The 27,187-nt window shown below is 50.5% G+C and overlaps 1 protein-coding gene across 1 annotated transcript in view; it reads right to left on the bottom strand.

Moving 5' to 3' along the window:
* Positions 1-16,307: 16,307 nt before the first annotated feature.
* dnah2 (dynein, axonemal, heavy chain 2) overlaps positions 16,308-27,187 on the bottom strand; it is a 49,257-nt gene continuing 38,377 nt past the window's right edge. The window contains exons 63-84 of the mRNA XM_066722376.1: positions 26,980-27,105; positions 26,679-26,827; positions 26,437-26,503; positions 24,362-24,512; positions 24,120-24,268; positions 23,884-24,017; positions 23,263-23,407; positions 22,848-23,047; positions 22,524-22,650; positions 22,125-22,311; positions 21,774-21,922; positions 21,282-21,465; positions 20,985-21,175; positions 19,611-19,802; positions 19,212-19,396; positions 18,870-19,119; positions 18,611-18,762; positions 18,137-18,251; positions 17,872-18,048; positions 17,627-17,701; positions 17,369-17,519; positions 16,308-16,505 (exon numbers count right to left, since the gene is read on the bottom strand). Of these exons, the coding sequence (XP_066578473.1) occupies positions 16,351-16,505; positions 17,369-17,519; positions 17,627-17,701; positions 17,872-18,048; positions 18,137-18,251; positions 18,611-18,762; positions 18,870-19,119; positions 19,212-19,396; positions 19,611-19,802; positions 20,985-21,175; positions 21,282-21,465; positions 21,774-21,922; positions 22,125-22,311; positions 22,524-22,650; positions 22,848-23,047; positions 23,263-23,407; positions 23,884-24,017; positions 24,120-24,268; positions 24,362-24,512; positions 26,437-26,503; positions 26,679-26,827; positions 26,980-27,105 (3,411 nt within the window). The 3' untranslated portion in view covers positions 16,308-16,350. The remainder of the gene's footprint in view (positions 16,506-17,368; positions 17,520-17,626; positions 17,702-17,871; positions 18,049-18,136; positions 18,252-18,610; positions 18,763-18,869; positions 19,120-19,211; positions 19,397-19,610; positions 19,803-20,984; positions 21,176-21,281; positions 21,466-21,773; positions 21,923-22,124; positions 22,312-22,523; positions 22,651-22,847; positions 23,048-23,262; positions 23,408-23,883; positions 24,018-24,119; positions 24,269-24,361; positions 24,513-26,436; positions 26,504-26,678; positions 26,828-26,979; positions 27,106-27,187) is intronic.

Below are 27,187 nucleotides of genomic sequence, written 5' to 3'. Positions count from 1 at the left end.
GTGTGTGAGATTCTCAGTCTGTACTGGTGTCAGCAGTGGGATTCTCAGTCTGTATTGGTGTGTGTGTGGGATTCTCAGTCTGAACTGGTGTGTGTGTGGGATTCTCAGTCTGTACTGGTGTGTGTGTGGGATTCTCAGTCTGTACTGGTGAGTGTGTGGGATTCTCAGTCTGTATTGGTGAGTGTGTGGGATTCTCAGTCTGTATTTGTGAGTGTGTGGGATTCTCAGTCTGTATTGGTGTGTGTGTGGGATTCTCAGTCTGTACTGGTGTGTGTGTGGGATTCTCAGTGTGTACTGGTGAGTGTGTGGGATTCTCAGTCTGTACTGGTGTGTGTGTGAGATTCTCAGTCTGTACTGGTGTGTGTGGGATTCTCAGTCTGTATTGGTGAGTGTGTGGGATTCTCAGTGTGTATTGGTGTGTGTGTGGGATTCTCAGTCTGTACTGGTGTGTGTGTGGGATTCTCAGTCTGTATTAGTGTTAGCTGTGGGATTCTCAGTCTGTACTGGTGAGTGTGTGGGATTCTCAGTCTGTACTGGTGAGTGTGTGAGATTCTCAGTCTGTATTGGTGTGTGTGGGGGATTCTCAGTCTGTATTGGTGTGTGTGTGAGATTCTCAGTCTGTACTGGAGTGTGTGTGAGATTCTCAGTCTGTACTGGAGTGTGTGTGAGATTCTCAGTCTGTACTGGTGTCAGCAGTGGGATTCTCAGTCTGTATTGGTGTGTGTGTGGGATTCTCAGTCTGAACTGGTGTGTGTGTGGGATTCTCAGTCTGTACTGGTGTGTGTGTGGGATTCTCAGTCTGTACTGGTGAGTGTGTGGGATTCTCAGTCTGTATTGGTGAGTGTGTGGGATTCTCAGTCTGTATTGGTGAGTGTGTGGGATTCTCAGTTTGTATTGGTGTGTGTGTGGGATTCTCAGTCTGTACTGGTGTGTGTGTGGGATTCTCAGTCTGTATTGGTGAGTGTGTGGGATTCTCAGTGTGTATTGGTGTGTGTGTGGGATTCTCAGTCTGTACTGGTGTGTGTGTGGGATTCTCAGTCTGTATTAGTGTCAGCAGTGGGATTCTCAGTCTGTACTGGTGAGTGTGTGGGATTCTCAGTGTGTATTGGTGTGTGTGTGGGATTCTCAGTCTGTACTGGTGTGTGTGTGAGATTCTCAGTCTGTACTGGAGTGTGTGTGAGATTCTCAGTCTGTATTGGTGTGTGTGTGGGATTCTCAGTCTGTATTAGTGTCAGCAGTGGGATTCTCAGTCTGTACTGGTGAGTGTGTGGGATTCTCAGTCTGTACTAGTGAGTTTGTGGGATTCTCATTCTGTATTGGTGTGTGTGTGAGATTCTCAGTCTGTACTGGAGTGTGTGTGAGATTCTCAGTCTGTACTGGAGTGTGTGTGAGATTCTCAGTCTGTACTGGTGTCAGCAGTGGGATTCTCAGTCTGTATTGGTGTGTGTGTGAGATTCTCAGTCTGAACTGGTGTGTGTGTGAGATTCTCAGTCTGCATTGGTGTGTGTGTGGGATTCTCAGTCTGTACTGGTGAGTGTGTGGGATTCTCAGTCTGTATTGGTGAGTGTGTGGGATTCTCAGTCTGTACTGGTGTGTGTGTGAGATTCTCAGTCTGTACTGGTGTGCGTGTGGGATTCTCAGTCTGTACTGGTGTCAGCAGTGGGATTCTCAGTCTGTATTGGTGTGTGTGGGATTCTCAGTCTGTACTGGTGTGTGTGTGGGATTCTCAGTCTGTATTGGTGTGTGTGTGGGATTCTCAGTCTGTAGTGGTGTGTGTGTGGGATTCTCAGTCTGTACTGGTGTGTGTGGGATTCTCAGTCTGTACTGGTGTGTGTGTGGGATTCTCAGTCTGTATTGGTGTGTGTGTGGGATTCTCAGTGTGTATTGGTGTGTGTGTGGGATTCTCAGTCTGTACTGGTGTGTGTGTGGGATTCTCAGTCTGTACTGGTGTCAGCAGTGGGATTCTCAGTGTGTATTGGTGTGTGTGTGGGATTCTCAGTCTGTACTGGTGTGTGTGAGATTCTCAGTCTGTACTGGTGTGTGTGTGGGATTCTCAGTCTGTACTGGTGTATGTGTGGGATTCTCAGTCTGTATTAGTGTCAGCAGTGGGATTCTCAGTCTGTATTGGAGTCAGCAGTGGGATTCTCAGTCTGTATTGGTGTGTGTGTGGGATTCTCATTGTGTATTGGTGTGTGTGTGGGATTCTCAGTCTGTACTGGTGTGTGTGGGATTCTCAGTCTGTACTGGTGTGTGTGTGGGATTCTCAGTCTGTACTGGTGTGTGTGTGGGATTCTCAGTCTGTATTAGTGTCAGCAGTGGGATTCTCAGTCTGTATTGGTGTGTGTGTGGGATTCTCAGTCTGTACTGGAGTGTGTGTGAGATTCTCAGTCTGTACTGGTGTCAGCAGTGGGATTCTCAGTCTGTATTGGTGTGTGTGTGGGATTCTCAGTCTGTATTGGTGTCAGCAGTGGGATTCTCAGTCTGAACTGGTGTGTGTGTGGGATTCTCAGTCTGTACTGGTGTGTGTGTGAGATTCTCATTGTGTATTGGTGTGTGTGTGGGATTCTCAGTCTGTACTGGTGTGTGTGGGATTCTCAGTCTGTACTGGTGTGTGTGTGGGATTCTCAGTCTGTACTGGTGTGTGTGTGGGATTCTCAGTCTGTATTGGTGTGTGTGTGGGATTCTCAGTCTGTACTGGTGTGTGTGTGGGATTCTCAGTGTGTATTGGTGTGTGTGTGGGATTCTCAGTCTGTACTGGTGTGTGTGTGGGATTCTCAGTCTGTACTGGTGTGCGTGTGGGATTCTCAGTCTGTACTGGTGTCAGCAGTGGGATTCTCAGTCTGTATTGGTGTGTGTGTGGGATTCTCAGTCTGTACTGGTGTGTGTGTGGGATTCTCAGTGTGTACTGGTGAGTGTGTGGGATTCTCAGTCTGTACTGGTGTGTGTGTGAGATTCTCAGTCTGTACTGGTGTGTGTGGGATTCTCAGTCTGTACTGGTGTGTGTGTGGGATTCTCAGTCTGTACTGGTGAGTGTGTGGGATTCTCAGTCTGTACTGGTGTGTGTGTGGGATTCTCAGTATGTATTGGTGTGTGTGTGGGATTCTCAGTGTGTATTGGTGTGTGTGTGGGATTCTCAGTCTGTACTGGTGTGTGTGTGGGATTCTCAGTCTGTACTGGTGTGTGTGTGGGATTCTCAGTCTGTACTGGTGTGTGTGTGAGATTCTCAGTGTGTACTGGTGTGTGTGTGAGATTCTCAGTCTGTACTGGTGTGTGTGGGATTCTCAGTCTGTACTGGTGTCAGCAGTGGGATTCTCAGTCTGTATTGGTGTGTGTGTGGGATTCTCAGTGTGTACTGGTGAGTGTGTGGGATTCTCAGTCTGTACTGGTGTGTGTGTGAGATTCTCAGTCTGTACTGGTGTGTGTGTGGGATTCTCAGTCTGTACTGGTGTCAGCAGTGGGATTCTCAGTCTGTATTGGTGTGTGTGTGGGATTCTCAGTCTGTACTGGTGTGTGTGTGGGATTCTCAGTCTGTACTGGTGAGTGTGTGGGATTCTCAGTCTGTACTGGTGTGTGTGTGGGATTCTCAGTATGTATTGGTGTGTGTGTGGGATTCTCAGTGTGTATTGGTGTGTGTGTGGGATTCTCAGTCTGTACTGGTGTGTGTGTGGGATTCTCAGTCTGTACTGGTGTGTGTGTGAGATTCTCAGTGTGTACTGGTGTGTGTGTGAGATTCTCAGTCTGTACTGGTGTGTGTGGGATTCTCAGTCTGTACTGGTGTCAGCAGTGGGATTCTCAGTCTGTATTGGTGTGTGTGTGGGATTCTCAGTCTGTACTGGTGTCAGTAGTGGGATTCTCAGTCTGTACTGGTGTCAGCAGTGGGATTCTCAGTGTGTACTGGTGTGTGTGTGGGATTCTCAGTCTGTACTGGTGTGTGTGTGAGATTCTCAGTCTGTACTGGTGTGTGTGGGATTCTCAGTCTGTACTGGTGTGTGTGTGGGATTCTCAGTCTGTACTGGTGAGTGTGTGGGATTCTCAGTCTGTACTGGTGTGTGTGTGGGATTCTCAGTATGTATTTGTGTGTGTGTGGGATTCTCAGTGTGTATTGGTGTGTGTGTGGGATTCTCAGTCTGTACTGGTGTGTGTGTGGGATTCTCAGTGTGTATTGGTGTGTGTGTGGGATTCTCAGTCTGTACTGGTGTGTGTGTGGGATTCTCAGTCTGTACTGGTGTGTGTGTGGGATTCTCAGTCTGTACTGGTGTGTGTGTGGGATTCTCAGTCTGTATTGGTGTGTGTGTGGGATTCTCAGTCTGTACTGGTGTGTGTGTGAGATTCTCAGTGTGTATTGGTGTGTGTGTGGGATTCTCAGTCTGTACTGGTGTGTGTGTGGGATTCTCAGTGTGTATTGGTGTGTGTGTGGGATTCTCAGTCTGTACTGGTGTGTGTGTGGGATTCTCAGTCTGTACTGGTGTGTGTGTGGGATTCTCAGTCTGTATTAGTGTCAGCAGTGGGATTCTCAGTCTGTATTGGAGTCAGCAGTGGGATTCTCAGTCTGTATTGGTGTCAGCAGTGGGATTCTCATTGTGTATTGGTGTGTGTGTGGGATTCTCAGTCTGTACTGGTGTGCGTGTGGGATTCTCAGTCTGTACTGGTGTCAGCAGTGGGATTCTCAGTCTGTATTGGTGTGTGTGTGGGATTCTCAGTCTGTACTGGTGTGTGTGTGGGATTCTCAGTGTGTACTGGTGAGTGTGTGGGATTCTCAGTCTGTACTGGTGTGTGTGTGAGATTCTCAGTCTGTACTGGTGTGTGTGGGATTCTCAGTCTGTACTGGTGTGTGTGTGGGATTCTCAGTCTGTACTGGTGAGTGTGTGGGATTCTCAGTCTGTACTGGTGTGTGTGTGGGATTCTCAGTATGTATTGGTGTGTGTGTGGGATTCTCAGTGTGTATTGGTGTGTGTGTGGGATTCTCAGTCTGTACTGGTGTGTGTGTGGGATTCTCAGTCTGTACTGGTGTGTGTGTGGGATTCTCAGTCTGTACTGGTGTGTGTGTGAGATTCTCAGTGTGTACTGGTGTGTGTGTGAGATTCTCAGTCTGTACTGGTGTGTGTGGGATTCTCAGTCTGTACTGGTGTCAGCAGTGGGATTCTCAGTCTGTATTGGTGTGTGTGTGGGATTCTCAGTGTGTACTGGTGTGTATGTGAGATTCTCAGTCTGTACTGGTGTGTGTGGGATTCTCAGTCTGTACTGGTGTCAGCAGTGGGATTCTCAGTCTGTATTGGTGTGTGTGTGGGATTCTCAGTCTGTACTGGTGTGTATGTGAGATTCTCAGTCTGTACTGGTGTGTGTGTGGGATTCTCAGTCTGTACTGGTGTCAGCAGTGGGATTCTCAGTCTGTATTGGTGTGTGTGTGGGATTCTCAGTCTGTACTGGTGTGTGTGTGGGATTCTCAGTCTGTACTGGTGAGTGTGTGGGATTCTCAGTCTGTACTGGTGTGTGTGTGGGATTCTCAGTATGTATTGGTGTGTGTGTGGGATTCTCAGTGTGTATTGGTGTGTGTGTGGGATTCTCAGTCTGTACTGGTGTGTGTGTGGGATTCTCAGTCTGTACTGGTGTGTGTGTGAGATTCTCAGTGTGTACTGGTGTGTGTGTGAGATTCTCAGTCTGTACTGGTGTGTGTGGGATTCTCAGTCTGTACTGGTGTCAGCAGTGGGATTCTCAGTCTGTATTGGTGTGTGTGTGGGATTCTCAGTCTGTACTGGTGTCAGTAGTGGGATTCTCAGTCTGTACTGGTGTCAGCAGTGGGATTCTCAGTGTGTACTGGTGTGTGTGTGGGATTCTCAGTCTGTACTGGTGTGTGTGTGGGATTCTCAGTCTGTACTGGTGTGTGTGGGATTCTCAGTCTGTACTGGTGTGTGTGTGGGATTCTCAGTCTGTACTGGTGAGTGTGTGGGATTCTCAGTCTGTACTGGTGTGTGTGTGGGATTCTCAGTATGTATTGATGTGTGTGTGGGATTCTCAGTGTGTATTGGTGTGTGTGTGGGATTCTCAGTCTGTACTGGTGTGTGTGTGGGATTCTCAGTGTGTATTGGTGTGTGTGTGGGATTCTCAGTCTGTACTGGTGTGTGTGTGGGATTCTCAGTCTGTACTGGTGTGTGTGTGGGATTCTCAGTCTGTACTGGTGTGTGTGTGGGATTCTCAGTCTGTATTGGTGTGTGTGTGGGATTCTCAGTCTGTACTGGTGTGTGTGTGAGATTCTCAGTGTGTATTGGTGTGTGTGTGGGATTCTCAGTCTCTACTGGTGTGTGTGTGGGATTCTCAGTGTGTATTGGTGTGTGTGTGGGATTCTCAGTCTGTACTGGTGTGTGTGTGGGATTCTCAGTCTGTACTGGTGTGTGTGTGGGATTCTCAGTCTGTATTAGTGTCAGCAGTGGGATTCTCAGTCTGTATTGGAGTCAGCAGTGGGATTCTCAGTCTGTATTGGTGTCAGCAGTGGGATTCTCATTGTGTATTGGTGTGTGTGTGGGATTCTCAGTCTGTACTGGTGTGTGTGGGATTCTCAGTCTGTATTGGTGTGTGTGTGGGATTCTCAGTCTGTACTGGAGTGTGTGTGAGATTCTCAGTCTGTACTGGTGTCAGCAGTGGGATTCCCAGTCTGTATTGGTGTGTGTGTGGGATTCTCAGTCTGTATTGGTGTCAGCAGTGGGATTCTCAGTCTGAACTGGTGTGTGTGTGGGATTCTCAGTCTGTACTGGTGTGTGTGTGAGATTCTCATTGTGTATTGGTGTGTGTGTGGGATTCTCAGTCTGTACTGGTGTGTGTGGGATTCTCAGTCTGTACTGGTGTGTGTGTGGGATTCTCAGTCTGTACTGGTGTGTGTGGGATTCTCAGTCTGTACTGGTGTGTGTGTGGGATTCTCAGTCTGTACTGGTGTGTGTGTGGGATTCTCAGTCTGTACTGGTGTCAGCAGTGGGATTCTCAGTCTGTATTGGTGTGTGTGTGGGATTCTCAGTCTGTACTGGTGTGTGTGTGGGATTCTCAGTGTGTACTGGTGAGTGTGTGGGATTCTCAGTCTGTACTGGTATGTGTGTGAGATTGTCAGTCTGTACTGGTGTGTGTGGGATTCTCAGTATGTATTGGTGTGTGTGTGGGATTCTCAGTGTGTATTGGTGTGTGTGTGGGATTCTCAGTCTGTACTGGTGTGTGTGTGGGATTCTCAGTCTGTACTGGTGTGTGTGTGGGATTCTCAGTCTGTACTGGTGTGTGTGTGAGATTCTCAGTGTGTACTGGTGTGTGTGTGAGATTCTCAGTCTGTACTGGTGTGTGTGGGATTCTCAGTCTGTACTGGTGTCAGCAGTGGGATTCTCAGTCTGTATTTGTGTGTGTGTGGGATTCTCAGTCTGTACTGGTGTCAGCAGTGGGATTCTCAGTCTGTACTGGTGTCAGCAGTGGGATTCTCAGTGTGTATTGGTGTTAGCTGTGGGATTCTCAGTCTGTATTGGTGTGTGTGTCGGATTCTCAGTCTGTACTGGTGAGTGTGTGGGATTCTCAGTCTGTATTAGTGTCAGCAGTGGGATTCTCAGTCTGTATTGGTGTGTGTGTGGGATTCTCAGTCTGTATTGGTGTCAGCAGTGGGATTCTCAGTCTGTACTGGTGTGTGTGTGGGATTCTCAGTCTGTACTGGTGTGTGTGTGAGATTCTCAGTCTGTACTGGTGTGTGTGTGGGATTCTCAGTCTGTACTGGTGTGTGTGTGGGATTCTCAGTCTGTACTGGTGTGTGTGTGGGATTCTCAGTCTGTACTGGTGTGTGTGTGGGATTCTCAGTCTGTATTGGTGTGTGTGTGGGATTCTCAGTCTGTACTGGTGTGTGTGTGAGATTCTCAGTGTGTATTGGTGTGTGTGTGGGATTCTCAGTCTCTACTGGTGTGTGTGTGGGATTCTCAGTGTGTATTGGTGTGTGTGTGGGATTCTCAGTCTGTACTGGTGTGTGTGTGGGATTCTCAGTCTGTACTGGTGTGTGTGTGGGATTCTCAGTCTGTATTAGTGTCAGCAGTGGGATTCTCAGTCTGTATTGGAGTCAGCAGTGGGATTCTCAGTCTGTATTGGTGTCAGCAGTGGGATTCTCATTGTGTATTGGTGTGTGTGTGGGATTCTCAGTCTGTACTGGTGTGTGTGGGATTCTCAGTCTGTATTGGTGTGTGTGTGGGATTCTCAGTCTGTACTGGAGTGTGTGTGAGATTCTCAGTCTGTACTGGTGTCAGCAGTGGGATTCCCAGTCTGTATTGGTGTGTGTGTGGGATTCTCAGTCTGTATTGGTGTCAGCAGTGGGATTCTCAGTCTGAACTGGTGTGTGTGTGGGATTCTCAGTCTGTACTGGTGTGTGTGTGAGATTCTCATTGTGTATTGGTGTGTGTGTGGGATTCTCAGTCTGTACTGGTGTGTGTGGGATTCTCAGTCTGTACTGGTGTGTGTGTGGGATTCTCAGTCTGTACTGGTGTGTGTGGGATTCTCAGTCTGTACTGGTGTGTGTGTGGGATTCTCAGTCTGTACTGGTGTGTGTGTGGGATTCTCAGTCTGTACTGGTGTCAGCAGTGGGATTCTCAGTCTGTATTGGTGTGTGTGTGGGATTCTCAGTCTGTACTGGTGTGTGTGTGGGATTCTCAGTGTGTACTGGTGAGTGTGTGGGATTCTCAGTCTGTACTGGTATGTGTGTGAGATTGTCAGTCTGTACTGGTGTGTGTGGGATTCTCAGTATGTATTGGTGTGTGTGTGGGATTCTCAGTGTGTATTGGTGTGTGTGTGGGATTCTCAGTCTGTACTGGTGTGTGTGTGGGATTCTCAGTCTGTACTGGTGTGTGTGTGGGATTCTCAGTCTGTACTGGTGTGTGTGTGAGATTCTCAGTGTGTACTGGTGTGTGTGTGAGATTCTCAGTCTGTACTGGTGTGTGTGGGATTCTCAGTCTGTACTGGTGTCAGCAGTGGGATTCTCAGTCTGTATTTGTGTGTGTGTGGGATTCTCAGTCTGTACTGGTGTCAGCAGTGGGATTCTCAGTCTGTACTGGTGTCAGCAGTGGGATTCTCAGTGTGTATTGGTGTTAGCTGTGGGATTCTCAGTCTGTATTGGTGTGTGTGTCGGATTCTCAGTCTGTACTGGTGAGTGTGTGGGATTCTCAGTCTGTATTAGTGTCAGCAGTGGGATTCTCAGTCTGTATTGGTGTGTGTGTGGGATTCTCAGTCTGTATTGGTGTCAGCAGTGGGATTCTCAGTCTGTACTGGTGTGTGTGTGGGATTCTCAGTCTGTACTGGTGTGTGTGTGAGATTCTCAGTCTGTATTGGTGTGTGTGTGGGATTCTCAGTCTGTACTGGTGTGTGTGGGATTCTCAGTCTGTACTGGTGAGTGTGTGGGATTCTCAGTCTGTATTGGTGTGTGTGTGGGATTCTCAGTCTGTACTGGTGTGTGTGTGGGATTCTCAGTCTGTACTGGTGTGTGTGTGGGATTCTCAGTCTGTATTGGTGTGTGTGTGGGATTCTCAGTCTGTATTAATGTCAGCAGTGGGATTCTCAGTCTGTATTGGTGTGTGTGTGGGATTCTCAGTCTGTACTGGTGTGTGTGTGGGATTCTCAGTGTGTACTGGTGAGTGTGTGGGATTCTCAGTCTGTAGTGGTGTGTGTGTGGGATTCTCAGTCTGTATTGGTGTGTGTGTGGGATTCTCAGTCTGTACTGGTGTGTGTGTGAGATTCTCAGTGTGTATTGGTGTGTGTGTGGGATTCTCAGTCTGTACTGGTGTGTGTGTGGGATTCTCAGTGTGTATTGGTGTGTGTGTGGGATTCTCAGTCTGTACTGGTGTGTGTGTGGGATTCTCAGTCTGTACTGGTGTGTGTGTGGGATTCTCAGTCTGTATTAGTGTCAGCAGTGGGATTCTCAGTCTGTATTGGAGTCAGCAGTGGGATTCTCAGTCTGTATTGGTGTCAGCAGTGGGATTCTCATTGTGTATTGGTGTGTGTGTGGGATTCTCAGTCTGTACTGGTGTGTGTGGGATTCTCAGTCTGTACTGGTGTGTGTGTGGGATTCTCAGTCTGTACTGGTGTGTGTGTGGGATTCTCAGTCTGTATTAGTGTCAGCAGTGGGATTCTCAGTCTGTATTGGTGTGTGTGTGGGATTCTCAGTCTGTACTGGAGTGTGTGTGAGATTCTCAGTCTGTACTGGTGTCAGCAGTGGGATTCTCAGTCTGTACTGGTGTGTGTGTGAGATTCTCATTGTGTATTGGTGTGTGTGTGGGATTCTCAGTCTGTACTGGTGTGTGTGGGATTCTCAGTCTGTACTGGTGTGTGTGTGGGATTCTCAGTCTGTACTGGTGTGTGTGTGGGATTCTCAGTCTGTACTGGTGTCAGCAGTGGGATTCTCAGTCTGTATTGGTGTGTGTGTGGGATTCTCAGTCTGTACTGGTGTGTGTGTGGGATTCTCAGTGTGTACTGGTGAGTGTGTGGGATTCTCAGTCTGTACTGGTGTGTGTGTGAGATTCTCAGTCTGTACTGGTGTGTGTGGGATTCTCAGTATGTATTGGTGTGTGTGTGGGATTCTCAGTGTGTATTGGTGTGTGTGTGGGATTCTCAGTCTGTACTGGTGTGTGTGTGGGATTCTCAGTCTGTACTGGTGTGTGTGTGGGATTCTCAGTCTGTACTGGTGTGTGTGTGAGATTCTCAGTGTGTACTGGTGTGTGTGTGAGATTCTCAGTCTGTACTGGTGTGTGTGGGATTCTCAGTCTGTACTGGTGTCAGCAGTGGGATTCTCAGTCTGTATTGGTGTGTGTGTGGGATTCTCAGTCTGTACTGGTGTCAGCAGTGGGATTCTCAGTCTGTACTGGTGTCAGCAGTGGGATTCTCAGTGTGTATTGGTGTTAGCTGTGGGATTCTCAGTCTGTATTGGTGTGTGTGTCGGATTCTCAGTCTGTACTGGTGAGTGTGTGGGATTCTCAGTCTGTATTAGTGTCAGCAGTGGGATTCTCAGTCTGTATTGGTGTGTGTGTGGGATTCTCAGTCTGTATTGGTGTCAGCAGTGGGATTCTCAGTCTGTACTGGTGTGTGTGTGGGATTCTCAGTCTGTACTGGTGTGTGTGTGAGATTCTCAGTCTGTATTGGTGTGTGTGTGGGATTCTCAGTCTGTACTGGTGTGTGTGTGGGATTCTCAGTCTGTACTGGTGAGTGTGTGGGATTCTCAGTCTGTATTGGTGTGTGTGTGGGATTCTCAGTCTGTACTGGTGTGTGTGTGGGATTCTCAGTCTGTACTGGTGTGTGTGTGGGATTCTCAGTCTGTATTGGTGTGTGTGTGGGATTCTCAGTCTGTATTAATGTCAGCAGTGGGATTCTCAGTCTGTATTGGTGTGTGTGTGGGATTCTCAGTCTGTACTGGTGTGTGTGTGGGATTCTCAGTCTGTACTGGTGTGTGTGTGGGATTCTCAGTCTGTACTGGTGTGTGTGTGGGATTCTCAGTGTGTACTGGTGAGTGTGTGGGATTCTCAGTCTGTAGTGGTGTGTGTGTGGGATTCTCAGTCTGTACTGGTGTGTGTGTGAGATTCTCAGTCTGTACTGGTGTGTGTGGGATTCTCAGTCTGTATTGGTGTGTGTGGGATTCTCAGTCTGTACTGGTGAGTGTGTGAGATTCTCAGTCTGTACTGGTGTGTGTGTGGGATTCTCAGTATGTATTGGTGTGTGTGTGGGATTCTCAGTGTGTATTGGTGTGTGTGTGGGATTCTCAGTCTGTACTGGTGTGTGTGTGGGATTCTCAGTCTGTACTGGTGTGTGTGTGGGATTCTCAGTCTGTACTGGTATGTGTGTGAGATTCTCAGTGTGTACTGGTGTGTGTGTGAGATTCTCAGTCTGTACTGGTGTGTGTGGGATTCTCAGTCTGTACTGGTGTCAGCAGTGGGATTCTCAGTCTGTATTGGTGTGTGTGTGGGATTCTCAGTCTGTACTGGTGTCAGCAGTGGGATTCTCAGTCTGTACTGGTGTCAGCAGTGGGATTCTCAGTGTGTATTGGTGTTAGCTGTGGGATTCTCAGTCTGTATTGGTGTGTGTGTCGGATTCTCAGTCTGTACTGGTGAGTGTGTGGGATTCTCAGTCTGTATTAGTGTCAGCAGTGGGATTCTCAGTCTGTATTGGTGTGTGTGTGGGATTCTCAGTCTGTATTGGTGTCAGCAGTGGGATTCTCAGTCTGTACTGGTGTGTGTGTGGGATTCTCAGTCTGTACTGGTGTGTGTGTGAGATTCTCAGTCTGTATTGGTGTGTGTGTGGGATTCTCAGTCTGTACTGGTGTGTGTGGGATTCTCAGTCTGTACTGGTGAGTGTGTGGGATTCTCAGTCTGTATTGGTGTGTGTGTGGGATTCTCAGTCTGTACTGGTGTGTGTGTGGGATTCTCAGTCTGTACTGGTGTGTGTGTGGGATTCTCAGTCTGTATTGGTGTGTGTGTGGGATTCTCAGTCTGTATTAATGTCAGCAGTGGGATTCTCAGTCTGTATTGGTGTGTGTGTGGGATTCTCAGTCTGTACTGGTGTGTGTGTGGGATTCTCAGTCTGTACTGGTGTGTGTGTGGGATTCTCAGTCTGTACTGGTGTGTGTGTGGGATTCTCAGTGTGTACTGGTGAGTGTGTGGGATTCTCAGTCTGTACTGGTGTGTGTGTGGGATTCTCAGTCTGTATTGGTGTGTGTGTGGGATTCTCAGTCTGTACTGGTGTGTGTGTGAGATTCTCAGTGTGTATTGGTGTGTGTGTGGGATTCTCAGTCTGTACTGGTGTGTGTGTGGGATTCTCAGTGTGTATTGGTGTGTGTGTGGGATTCTCAGTCTGTACTGGTGTGTGTGTGGGATTCTCAGTCTGTACTGGTGTGTGTGTGGGATTCTCAGTCTGTATTAGTGTCAGCAGTGGGATTCTCAGTCTGTATTGGAGTCAGCAGTGGGATTCTCAGTCTGTATTGGTGTCAGCGGTGGGATTCTCATTGTGTATTGATGTGTGTGTGGGATTCTCAGTCTGTACTGGTGTGTGTGGGATTCTCAGTCTGTACTGGTGTGTGTGTGGGATTCTCAGTCTGTACTGGTGTGTGTGTGGGATTCTCAGTCTGTATTAGTGTCAGCAGTGGGATTCTCAGTCTGTATTGGTGTGTGTGTGGGATTCTCAGTCTGTACTGGAGTGTGTGTGAGATTCTCAGTCTGTACTGGTGTCAGCAGTGGGATTCTCAGTCTGTACTGGTGTGTGTGTGAGATTCTCATTGTGTATTGGTGTGTGTGTGGGATTCTCAGTCTGTACTGGTGTGTGTGGGATTCTCAGTCTGTACTGGTGTGTGTGTGGGATTCTCAGTCTGTACTGGTGTGTGTGTGGGATTCTCAGTCTGTACTGGTGTCAGCAGTGGGATTCTCAGTCTGTATTGGTGTGTGTGTGGGATTCTCAGTCTGTACTGGTGTGTGTGTGGGATTCTCAGTGTGTACTGGTGAGTGTGTGGGATTCTCAGTCTGTACTGGTGTGTGTGTGAGATTCTCAGTCTGTACTGGTGTGTGTGGGATTCTCAGTATGTATTGGTGTGTGTGTGGGATTCTCAGTGTGTATTGGTGTGTGTGTGGGATTCTCAGTCTGTACTGGTGTGTGTGTGGGATTCTCAGTCTGTACTGGTGTGTGTGTGAGATTCTCAGTGTGTACTGGTGTGTGTGTGAGATTCTCAGTCTGTACTGGTGTGTGTGGGATTCTCAGTCTGTACTGGTGTCAGCAGTGGGATTCTCAGTCTGTATTGGTGTGTGTGTGGGATTCTCAGTCTGTACTGGTGTCAGCAGTGGGATTCTCAGTCTGTACTGGTGTCAGCAGTGGGATTCTCAGTGTGTATTGGTGTTAGCTGTGGGATTCTCAGTCTGTATTGGTGTGTGTGTCGGATTCTCAGTCTGTACTGGTGAGTGTGTGGGATTCTCAGTCTGTATTAGTGTCAGCAGTGGGATTCTCAGTCTGTATTGGTGTGTGTGTGGGATTCTCAGTCTGTATTGGTGTCAGCAGTGGGATTCTCAGTCTGTACTGGTGTGTGTGTGGGATTCTCAGTCTGTACTGGTGTGTGTGTGAGATTCTCAGTCTGTATTGGTGTGTGTGTGGGATTCTCAGTCTGTACTGGTGTGTGTGTGGGATTCTCAGTCTGTACTGGTGTGTGTGGGATTCTCAGTCTGTACTGGTGAGTGTGTGGGATTCTCAGTCTGTATTGGTGTGTGTGTGGGATTCTCAGTCTGTACTGGTGTGTGTGTGGGATTCTCAGTCTGTACTGGTGTGTGTGTGGGATTCTCAGTCTGTATTGGTGTGTGTGTGGGATTCTCAGTCTGTATTAATGTCAGCAGTGGGATTCTCAGTCTGTATTGGTGTGTGTGTGGGATTCTCAGTCTGTACTGGTGTGTGTGTGGGATTCTCAGTCTGTACTGGTGTGTGTGTGGGATTCTCAGTCTGTACTGGTGTGTGTGTGGGATTCTCAGTGTGTACTGGTGAGTGTGTGGGATTCTCAGTCTGTAGTGGTGTGTGTGTGGGATTCTCAGTCTGTACTGGTGTGTGTGTGAGATTCTCAGTCTGTACTGGTGTGTGTGGGATTCTCAGTCTGTATTGGTGTGTGTGGGATTCTCAGTCTGTACTGGTGAGTGTGTGAGATTCTCAGTCTGTACTGGTGTGTGTGTGGGATTCTCAGTATGTATTGGTGTGTGTGTGGGATTCTCAGTGTGTATTGGTGTGTGTGTGGGATTCTCAGTCTGTACTGGTGTGTGTGTGGGATTCTCAGTCTGTACTGGTGTGTGTGTGGGATTCTCAGTCTGTACTGGTATGTGTGTGAGATTCTCAGTGTGTACTGGTGTGTGTGTGAGATTCTCAGTCTGTACTGGTGTGTGTGGGATTCTCAGTCTGTACTGGTGTTAGAAGTGGGATTCTCAGTCTGTATTGGTGTGTTTGTGGGATTCTCAGTCTGTACTGGTGTCAGCAGTGGGATTCTCAGTCTGTATTGGTGTGTGTGTGTGGGATTCTCAGTCTGTACTGGTGTCAGCAGTGGGATTCTCAGTGTGTATTGGTGTTAGCTGTGGGATTCTCAGTCTGTATTGGTGTGTGTGTGAGATTCTCAGTCTGTATTGGTGTGTGTGTGGGATTCTCAGTCTGTACTGGTGTGTGTGTGGGATTCTCAGTCTGTACTGGTGTGTGTGGGATTCTCAGTCTGTACTGGTGAGTGTGTGGGATTCTCAGTCTGTATTGGTGTGTGTGTGGGATTCTCAGTCTGTACTGGTGTGTGTGTGGGATTCTCAGTCTGTACTGGTGTGTGTGTGGGATTCTCAGTCTGTATTGGTGTGTGTGTGGGATTCTCAGTCTGTATTAATGTCAGCAGTGGGATTCTCAGTCTGTATTGGTGTGTGTGTGGGATTCTCAGTCTGTACTGGTGTGTGTGTGGGATTCTCAGTCTGTACTGGTGTGTGTGTGGGATTCTCAGTCTGTACTGGTGTGTGTGTGGGATTCTCAGTGTGTACTGGTGAGTGTGTGGGATTCTCAGTCTGTAGTGGTGTGTGTGTGGGATTCTCAGTCTGTACTGGTGTGTGTGTGAGATTCTCAGTCTGTACTGGTGTGTGTGGGATTCTCAGTCTGTATTGGTGTGTGTGGGATTCTCAGTCTGTACTGGTGAGTGTGTGAGATTCTCAGTCTGTACTGGTGTGTGTGTGGGATTCTCAGTATGTATTGGTGTGTGTGTGGGATTCTCAGTGTGTATTGGTGTGTGTGTGGGATTCTCAGTCTGTACTGGTGTGTGTGTGGGATTCTCAGTCTGTACTGGTGTGTGTGTGGGATTCTCAGTCTGTACTGGTATGTGTGTGAGATTCTCAGTGTGTACTGGTGTGTGTGTGAGATTCTCAGTCTGTACTGGTGTGTGTGGGATTCTCAGTCTGTACTGGTGTTAGAAGTGGGATTCTCAGTCTGTATTGGTGTGTTTGTGGGATTCTCAGTCTGTACTGGTGTCAGCAGTGGGATTCTCAGTCTGTATTGGTGTGTGTGTGTGGGATTCTCAGTCTGTACTGGTGTCAGCAGTGGGATTCTCAGTGTGTATTGGTGTTAGCTGTGGGATTCTCAGTCTGTATTGGTGTGTGTGTGGGATTCTCAGTCTGTACTGGTGAGTGTGTGGGATTCTCAGTCTGTATTGGTGTGTGTGTGGGATTCTCAGTCTGTACTGGAGTGTGTGTGAGATTCTCAGTCTGTACTGGTGTGTGTGTGGGATTCTCAGTCTGTACTGGTGTTAGCAGTGGGATTCTCAGTGTGTATTGGTGTTTGCCGTGGAATTGTCAGTCTGTTTTGGTGTTGGTAGTGGGATCTCGGTGCCTACGTGGCCAGGCTCATCAGCAGGGCGGTTCCTCTCTTGATCCAGTGGTCTGGTGGGACAGCACCGGACTTGAGGTCCACTCCCACCACGAAGGAGGCCCGGCCCGCGCCCCCGGCCCGGTTGGGGAAGTAATAGCAGGGGCAGGAGTACATCCCTGGACGCACAACACCACACAGCACCACACGCCAAACACAAGGGGTTTTAACAACAAGGATTCATTCATTCATTCATTCATTCATTTATTCATTCAGTCATATCAGAGGGATCGACATTCACCTTCCTTTTCTTATTCATCGAGTATTCAAGTTAACTAGATCAAATGAGAGGGATGGAGAGACACACAGACAGAGAGACGAGAGTGACAGAGAGACACACGGAGACAGAGACAGGGACGAGAGTGGCAGAGAGACACATGGACAAGACGAGAGGGACAGAGAGACACAAGGACAGAGACAGACAGAGATGAGAGAGACAGAGAGACACAGGGACAGAGACCAGAGTGACAGAGACACACAAGGACAGAGACCGGAGTGACAGAGACACACAAGAATAGAGACATACAGAGACAAGAGTGACAGAGACACACATGGACAAGAAAAGAGGGACAGAGAGACACAGAGAGACAGACAGAGATGAGAGGGACAGAAAGACACACAGAGACAGAAACCATAGTGACAGAGACACACAAGGACAGAGACAGAAAGAGATGAGAGGGACAGAGAGACACAGGGACAGAGACCAGAGTGACAGAGACACACAAGGACAGAGACAAGAGAGACAGACAGAGATGAGAGGGACAGAGACACATAAGGACAGAGACCAGAGTGACAGAGACACACAAGAATTGAGACATACAGAGACGGGAGTGACAGAGACACACAAGGACAAGACGAGAGGGACAGAGAGACACACAGAGACAGAGACCAGAGTGACAGAGACACAAGGACAGAGACAGATGAGAGTGACAGAGACGAGAGGGACAGAGACACACAGAGACAGGCAGAGCGGGAGGCTCACCCTTGCCACTCTTCTTCTTGTTCTCCACGGGCTTGAAGTGGATCGTGGGGATGGGACAGACCAGCTGCATGGGCTCGGCCTCCACCAGGCAGGCGTTCTTCTTGTCCCAGCCGGCGCCCTCCAGGAAGAGCCCCCTCACAAACACCCCGTCCTGAGGGAGAGATGGGGAGAGAGAGAGAGGGAGAGAGAGAGAGCATGAGCAATAGAGAGGAGGAGTGAGAGAGAGGGAGGGAGAGAGAGAGAGAGTAGTTTTCTGACCTTGGGGGGGGAGAGCAGGTGGCTGTCCTCCACTGTTGAGACGACAAACTCCCAGGACAGAGAGTCCACAGAGACCTGCAGGACAGAGAGAGAGAGAAAGAAGGAGGGTGAGGGAGAGGGAGAGAGAAGGAGAGGCAGAGAGAGGGTTGGAGAAGGATGGAGGGGATGAAGGGAGAGAGAGGGGATTAGTGCGCAGTGTCGCTCAGTGCGTCAGTGTGGTAGTGCGGTGCCGCTGTGTAGCTCACGCTGTTGTTGCGTGCCGAGGCCTGCAGCACGGCCGTCAGGAAGCCGGTGGGGAAGGTGAAGCCCGACAGCCAGAAGAGCACGGGGGGGCGCGCCGTCTCCGCCCAGCGGGCAAACTGCTCCACCCGGCGGCACAGGTCCCGGGTCCAGGAGGCCAGCGGCTTCATCGACGGGTACGCCTGGGGAGAGGAGAGAGAGAGTGAGTGTGTGTGTGTGTGTCAGTGTGTCAGTGTGTGTGTGTGTCAGTGTGTCACGTGTCAGTCTCACCTTCTCCCACAGGGGCGGCACGCGGGTGTCGTGGATGCAGTGGAATGTCTCCTCCAGGCTGGATGACATCACCACCAGCCCCTGGATGCCCCTCTCGAGCTCCGTCAGCGACAGCCTGTACAGGGAACGCACAGCATCACGCAACTGCACAGCATCACACAACAACACACACGTCAACTCGCTAACAACAAGGCAGAGAGAGGCACAGTGAGGCAATGAGAGGGACAGAGACACAGCGAGAGGGACAGAGATGCAGTGAGGGGGGACAGGGACAGAGACACAGCGAGGGGGACAGAGACACAGCGCGAGGGACAGAGACACAGTGAGGGGGACAGGGACAGAGACACAGCAAGAGGGACAGAGACGCAGTGAGGGGGGACAGGGACAGAGAGACAGCGAGAGGGACAGAGAGACAGCGAGGGGGTCAGACAGACAGCGAGAGGGTCAGAGACACAGCAAGGGGATCAGACTTGCCTGATGGTGCTCAGCAGGGCGTTGTATCTCTGGATCTCCTGCAGCAGGACCACGGTGAGTGGCGAAGGGTCGTCCTGCAGCAGCTTGCGCGTCCCCTCGTAGTCCAGCTCCTCCGGCACCTTCTGACGCACGTCTGCACACAGCTCCAGCACCTATAGGGACAGGCACACACAGGGACAGGGACAAATGAAAGACGTGTCCGATTGTCGTGTGGCATTATCTGTGCCTGTGTCTCAATCCGGCCCCCCAGTGCACTCACCTTCTCCTCCGGGCTGCGTGGGGCGGCCCCGGCCCCGGCCCCGGCCCCAGCCCCGGCGCTGACCTGGGGCTGCAGCGACAGCAGCGTGTCGAACAGTGAGTGCGCCGCAGTGATCTGACTGGCGATGTCAGCGTTGGGGTGCTGGCCGAACGCCTCGGGGGGGTCCAGGCCCGGTAGAAGGCTGATATACTCCAGGTAGGCGGACTGGGGGCCGTCTCTCGGGATGTAGTAGGAGGGTAGAGAGGACAGCCTGGGGGACGGGGAGGGGACACACTTCAAATGATTTAGTGTGTGTGTGCGTGTGCGTGTGTGCGTGTGTGTGCGTGTGAGAGTGTTGTGTACCTATAGAAGGGCGTGGCCACTGTCGGCTCACAGAAGTAGTCGTTGATGTAGGTGGTGAGCAGCCGCCGGTCCCAGTCATCGGTCACATGACCCCCATAGTTGACGCCGGCGATCAGGTACCTCAGGGCGTCCCAGGGCGTGTCCTCGTACTCGTCCAGGTACAGGGACAGCAGGTTCTCAGAGACCTGCACAGAGAGAGGGACAGGCAGAGGGAGAGGACAGAGAAAGGGACAGGGAGAAGGAGAGGACAGAGAGAGGGACATGTAGAGGGACAGGACAGAGAGAGAGAGGGACAGGGAGACAGAGGGACACACTGAGCAGGTGGACTGTCTTCCCCTTTCCCTCTCTCTCCCGCTCTCTCCCGCTCTCTCCCCTCCCTCTCTCCTCCCTCCCCCTCACCTCGAAGTCAGAGTCGTTGAAGCCGTAGACTATGTTCCAGCCGAGCTGCAGGAACTTCCTCCTCTCGAGCAGCACGCTGTGGAAGAAGCACAGGGAGAAGAGCAGCTTCCTGTAGGGGACGTCGCGGCTGCAGCGAGAAAACTGTGTCTCAGTCACCAGCTGGTACAGCCGCTTCAGGTTGGCCTTCAGACCCTGGGGGAGAGAAAGAGAGAGAGAGAGGGCCTTTTAGTGTGTGTGTGTCTCAGTCTGTCTCACTCAGTGTGTGTGTCTCAGTGTGTCTCAGTGTGTCTCACTCAGTGTGTGTGTGTCTCAGTGTGTCTCACTCAGTGTGTGTGTGTCTCAGTGTGTCTCAGTGTGTTTAACTCAGTGTGTGTGTGTGTCTCAGTGTGTCTTTCAGTGTGCGTGTCTCAGTGTGTCTCACTCAGTATGTCTCACTCAGTGTGTGTGTGTCTCAGTGTGTCTCACTCAGTGTGTGTGTCTCAGTGTGTGTGTCTCAGTGTGTCTCAGTGTGTCTCACTCAGTGTGTGTGTGTCTCAGTGTGTCTCAGTGTGTTTAACTCAGTGTGTGTGTGTGTCTCAGTGTGTCTTTCAGTGTGCGTGTCTCAGTGTGTCTCACTCAGTATGTCTCACTCAGTGTGTGTGTGTCTCAGTGTGTCTCACTCAGTGTGTGTGTGTCTCAGTGTGTCTTTCAGTGTGCGTGTCTCAGTGTGTCTCACTCAGTGTGTGTGTCTCAGTGTGTCTCACTCAGTGTATGTGTGTCTCAGTGTGTCTCAGTATGTCTCACTCAGTGTGTGTGTGTCTCAGTGTGTCTTTCAGTGTGCGTGTCTCAGTGTGTCTCACTCAGTGTGTCTCAGTGTGCGTGTCTCAGTGTGTCTCACTCAGTGTGTCTCACTCAGTGTGTGTGTGTCTCAGTGTGTCTCACTCAGTGTGTGTGTGTCTCAGTGTGTCTTTCAGTGTGCGTGTCTCAGTGTGTCTCACTCAGTGTGTCTCAGTGTGCGTGTCTCATTGTGTCTCACTCAGTGTGTGTGTGTCTCAGTGTGTCTCAGTGTGTCTAACTCAGTGTGTGTGTGTCTCAGTGTGTCTCACTCAGTGTGTGTGTCTCAGTGTGTCTCACTCAGTGTATGTGTGTCTCAGTGTGTCTCAGTATGTCTCACTCAGTGTGTGTGTGTCTCAGTGTGTCTTTCAGTGTGCGTGTCTCAGTGTGTCTCACTCAGTGTGTCTCAGTGTGCGTGTCTCATTGTGTCTCACTCAATATGTCTCACTCAGTGTGTGTGTCTCAGTGTGTCTCAGGGTGCGTGTCTCAGTGTGTATTGACACGTGTGTGTGTCTCAGTGTGTCTCAGTGTGTTGACGTGTGCGTCTCGGGCGTGCTGTACCGTGGGCGGCTCGGTGGTCATCTTGAGCCCGGCCTGCAGGATGGCCACAGGGAAGTCCGGGGTGGGGCTGGAGCTCAGCCACAGGCGGAAGTCGGGGTGCGGCTCCTCCACCTGCAGCTGCTCCACCAGCTTGTCCAGCTGCGGCATCCAGGACAGGGACAGGTGGCAGTTGGCCAGGAACACCCAGTGACCTGCGAGGGAGAGAGGGAGAGAGAGAGAGTGTGAGTGTGTGTGAAGAAGAGAGAGAAGGTGGCAGTGTCTCAAACCCCCGGCCCCGGCCAGCGCCCTCCACCTCACCGTCCCTGACGCCCTCCCGGATCATTCGTGTGGCGATGGGCGCCTGGCCCTGGCCCAGAGAGAGGGCATGGAAGCGGGGTCCCATGCCACACGCCTCGGCCAGCTGCAGCAGGGCCCCCGCCGGGTCCACTCCGGGGGACAGCACGAAGATCAGGGGCGTGCGGGTGCTGGAGTCATCCACTACCTGCAAGAGCAGACAGGAAGGGAGGGGATGAGAGAGAGGGAGGGACGGAGGAGGAATGGAGCTCAGAGGGGGAGGGGGAAGGGAATAGGGACACATTGAGAAGTGACTGCAGAAGAGAGAGAAGGACAGACTGAAAGACATAATCAGAGAGAGAGAGAACGACAGACTGAGAGACACAATGAGAAAGAGAGAGAATCAGAGCGAACACAAAAGACACCAACAAAACAGGGCAGCCAAGGGACAGAGAGAGTGGGGACAGATCAGAGGGTGGCCCCAGGGGCTCCCAGATGTGCTCTCAGGGGCCTCACCGACTTCATGTCCAACACGGGCGGCTCGATGAAGCGGGAGCCCAGGTTGTTGACGACGAAGCCGGAGACGCAGATGGCCACGCGGTCCTGCCGCAGGGAGCGCACCAGCAACATGCGCTGCAGCTCATTACAGGCGTTATCCCACTCCCCTGCACACGCCACACGCCACACGCCACGGCGCAGCGCAACATGGCACACAGACACAAACACACACACAAGCATGGACGCACAGGGACGGACAGGGACACAGACAGACGCAGGGCGGAGAGCGTTAGTACTGCTGCTTGTTTATTACTTTCTCTCTCTATGTTGTCCTTGGCAGCCCCTCCCTGTCCCCTCCCCCTCCCTCACCGGGCAGCGCGGCGCTCTCCGGCTCGGCGCTGGTGAACCACAGGTGCCAGTCCCGGGGGTGCTGCTCGAAGGAGCTCATGAGCCCGTGGAAGTTGGGCAGCTTGTCCAGCTCTGTGATGTTGTCCCAGTTGGAGTCGGACAGCCAGCTGGGACAGGGGTTGTCCATCTGCCCTTCCTTGTCCAGCACCTGCCAGGCAGGGAGTTCACAGGGAGATGTGATGGGAGGACACACAGAGACACAGAGGGACACACAGAGTGACACAGAGACACACACAGACACACAGAGAGACACAAAGAGAGACGCACAGAGAGACACACAAAGAAAGAGACACACACACAGAGACACAGAGAGACACACAGAGACACACAGAGACACACATATTCTCAGTGCTAACTCACTAGCCCCCCGCGCAGGAAGAAGGTGTACTCGTCCATGTTGAGTTTGCCGGCTGCCTGCAGGATCTTGGCGCACATGTGGAAACTGAAGAGCAGCTTGTGGCGCTCGAACAGCCCGCGGCACGTGTACCTGCACACGGGAGAGAAGATATAAACACGTGTACCTGCACACGGGAGAGGAGATCCGCACCTGCACACACTCGCACACACTCACTGTGTGTGCCAGTGTCTCTCTGTGTGAGTGAGTGTGTCAGTGTGTGAGTGTGTACCTATACTGTACCTATGCTAATACTGATACCAATACCAATGCTGATACTGAGTGTGTACCTGTACACAGCGTAGGTGTGGTGCTCGTTCAGGCTGGCGATGCGGTCCTCCAGGCGGGCGCAGCGTGGGCTCGTGTCGATGCTCAGGTGGAACAGGCTGATGTAGGCGTCCAGGGAGAACTGGTACATGGGGTCGATGCGGCCCATGTCACTGAGCACGAAGAACAGGGTGGAGGCGCGCTGCGCACAGGGCCGGTACGCCTGCACACACAACACACACGGATACAGAGACACAAATACACACAAACAGATATAGTCAGTGCGTCTGTGTGTCTGTTAGTGTGAGTTTCAGGGTGTCAGTCCCTCTGACTGTGTCGATCTTGCGCTCCGTCAGCTCGCTGCTCTGTGTGAGTGTCAGTGTGTGTGTTTGTCAGTGTGTGTGAGTGTCAGTGTGTCAGGGTGCCAGTCCCTCTGACCTCTCTGGCCGTGTCGATCTTGAGCTCTGTCAGCTCGCTGCTCTCCAGCTGCTCCGCCACCTCGGTGGCCGTGACTTTGGAGGTGTGCAGAGTGTTGACCAGCTGCACGTCGTCCAGCAGGGAGCCCGTGGCCTCGTTCAGCAGCCTGGGGTGAAGGAGCATGGTACGCTGAGCACACGCCACACACTACACACGCTAAACATGCTGAACACGCTGAGCACACTCCACACGCTACACATGCTACACACACTAAACATGATCAACAACACTGAGCACACACGAACACGCTACATATGCTAAACATCCTCAACAGACGGAGCACACGCCACATGCTCTAAACATGCCGTATACACTGAGCACACTTAATAGTCTACATGCACTAAACACCCTGAACATGCTGATCATGCCGAACATGCTAAACACACTCAACACACTACACACGCAAAACATGCTGATCACGCGAAACACGCTAAACACACTACACATGCTTAACACAATGAGCATGCTAAAGAAATCACACGTTTAGCCCAGCGCCCACACTGACAGTGTCCAGTGTGCTGTGTGCAGTGTGTCCAGTGTGGGCTGTGCAATGTGTGCAGTGTGGACTATGCGCTGCGGTACCTCAGGATCTCGTCCTCCAGCTCCTGTAGTCTCCTCTTGCCCGCGGCGATGTTGATGACCAGCGAGTCCTTCTGCTCCTCCAGCTCTGGCTTCTCCTTCCTCACCACAATCCCCAGCAGCTGCGCCTCCAGCCCCTGAGACACGCACACACACACACACACACACACGCACAGTTCAGTTTCTTCAGCCCTGTCTCCCTCCCTCTCGCTCTCCCACAGTCCCGTCCCGTCCCTCACCTGCTCCTTGACGGCGAAGTTGACGATGGTGGTCTTGGTGGAAGTCTCGGGCGTGTAGTGCGGGTTGGACAGCTTGGTGGTGATGTAGAAGCGGAACTCTGGGCTGAACTCCACCTCCTTGTCCCCCAGCCGGATCTGCAGACGCCCACCTGGACAGGAACAGGAAAGGGTTCACCGTGCTGACGTGCTTGCATGTGCGTGTGTGTGTAGCAGACTCTTAGGGGTCGGGACTTGGCACTGACCCACGCGGGTGAGGGACTTGTTGAGGAGGGGGCCGAGGGAGGGGTCCAGCTCCTCCTGCACGTTCTGCAGCAGCACCGGGGTGCCGAACTGGACCGCCCCCTCCAGCGTGCGCAGGAAGTCTGGCATCTGCAGGTCGATCACCTTCAGACCCTGAGACGGAGAGAGAGAGAGAAAGAGAGGGAGAGGGGGAGAGGGATGGTGAGGGAGACAAGGGAGGGTAGAGAGAGGAAGGAAGAGGGATGGTGAGGGAGAGAGTCATCATATCATAACTTGATATCATTCTACAAGACAAACCAGAAAAGGACAAATCAAATAAATATATATCTATAGCTCTGTATAAATCGCCCAGGATCTGCTAATAAATAAATACTAACACTGATACCAATACCGATACTAATACCAATACCAATAGTAACACTGATACCAATACCAATACTGATACTGATACCAATACCGATACTAATACCATTCATAATACTGATACCAATACCGATACTGATACTAATACCAATACTGATACCAATACTGATACTGATACTAATACCCATGCTAATACTGATACCAATACCGATACTGATACTGATACCAATACCTATACTGATACCAATACTGATAACAATTCTTATACTGATACCAATACTGATACTGATACCAATACTGATACTGATAACAATTCTAATAATATTACTGATAACAATACTGATACCAGTACTGATACAGATACTAATGCCCCGTTTCCACTGGCGGACGTGTCCGTAAGCGTCCGTCCCCACTGAGGACATGATTCGCTTTCAGAATTGGAGGTGTGTGTTTGACTTGAGACACAGGGAAGAGATCAGATACATTGTATCGGAAGATATAATCTCAAGTGCCGTGTGCGATCACAAAGAAATTACAAGTTTATTATCAGCATGGAGTGAAATCCACGTACAGAAACAATGACTGATACAGTTAATATCCGAGTGCTTTAAACACTGTGATTTCACAGGACCGGTGCAGTGCCTGACTAGTTAAAATAAACTGAAGGATAATAATCGGATCGTAGCAGCCGATGTTATTAATATTGTATGAACAGCTGGCCGGTGTTCAGGCTGTGTGTGTGAATGTGTGCAAGACAATCCGCAGAGACAGTCAGTGTGAAGGAACACGATTCAGTTAACGTGTCCATTTACAAGATAAATTAATGAATAAATTAATACAGCAGATCTGGGTTTCCCTCTAAAACATTAAGGGCTGGTTTAATAAATGCGTCCATAAACGCCATGACTGAGACGCACACTTTAGTTAAATTATAACCGGCTATATTGTAGCTGGATGATTAATCGTGAAACGTGTGTATTTTGTTCAGCTGTAACTTGCCTGGTTAAGGACGTCTGATAAGTAAATTATAAATAATACATAAAAAAGTATCATTTGCCGTTACAAATCTGTATTAAGAGTAATAAGTTTATTAAGTGCAGTTTAAAATACATATATACTAGCACAAATGATGACGATAATAATAACAATACATATTTGCTATTTAGTATTATTGTTGCACATGGAACCGTATCCTTATGTGAACATGCTTGTCTGAATATAATGTTGTCTCTACACGTTTAGCTCTTCCTAATATCTCTAACAGAAATGTGTATGTATTACGCTGTTTACAAAGAATAACACACACACATGTCTTTTCCATGTCAGGCTGTGTTGCTCGTAGCGTTTCCTGTCCAAAACACAAACTAAACCCACAGTCGCTGCTCCTCCCATCAGAGGGACGGACTTCACAGCGGCCTGGTTTTGCAAAAAAAGTTCTGGGACGCGTCTGAGGACGGATGCGTCCGGCACGGCATGGCACGACACGGACGCTTAAGCCAGTGGAACCGAGGCATAATACTGATACCAATACCGATACTGATACCAATACTGATACCTATACTGATACTGATACAAATACTAATTCTGATACTAAAACCAATACTAATACTGCTACCAATACCAATACTAATACTAATACTGATACCAATACTAATACTGATACCAATACGAATACTGATACTGATACTGAGATATGCAAGAAGTGAGACGCTACCCTGGGCCCCTCCATGTTCTTGATCCACTTCAGTGCCTGTCCCTGGGGGTCCACCATCAGGGGCCACCTGCTCAGGACAGGAGAGAGGGAGAGGGGGAGGGAGAAGAGGAGAGAGGGAAGGGAAGACAGGAGTGGGGAGATGGTAGGGAGGAGAGGAGAGGCAGAGATCAGTGGCAGCGCATCACAGCAACACCAGAGCACTGAGACGCCAGCAAGAGCGGCAGAGCGGGCGGTGCGCCCACCGATTTCCACGGGTGACGATGACGCCGTTCTCGGTGGAGAAGGCGTCGGACGGCAGGCCCTGCATGTTCCAGTCGCGCACGGCCGTGGGGCGGGACAGGAAGGAGGAGAAGCTGAAGCTGGGGGTGCAGGGTACAGACAACTCACTGATCTGAGAGGGGGAGGGAGGAGAGGGGCGGAGAGAGGGAGGAGTATTACAATTTATAATATGTATATATACAGATACACACACACTGTATATATGACTCTGGTGTTCTAAAGTAAAAATAGAAGGAGAGAGAGAGAGAGAGAGGGAGTGCTGACCTGCTTCATCCAGATGCTGGAGACGATCTCGTCCCTGTAGTTGGACAGGAAGGGCCCCATGTAGGACAGGAAGGCGGCCCCCAGGAGACAGTCGCCCACCAGGTAGCCCATGGCCTCCTCCAGCCCCTGCGTCCGCCCAAGAGAAACCCCACAGTTAGCCAGACGCCTGCACAAACACACACAGACACACACACACACAGACATGCAC

The sequence above is a fragment of the Amia ocellicauda genome, chromosome 14 (assembly GCF_036373705.1).
Source record: "Amia ocellicauda isolate fAmiCal2 chromosome 14, fAmiCal2.hap1, whole genome shotgun sequence".
Taxonomy (NCBI): domain Eukaryota; kingdom Metazoa; phylum Chordata; class Actinopteri; order Amiiformes; family Amiidae; genus Amia; species Amia ocellicauda.
The sequence above is the reverse complement of the archived record's forward strand: the minus strand, read 5'-3'. Positions and strand labels throughout refer to the sequence as shown.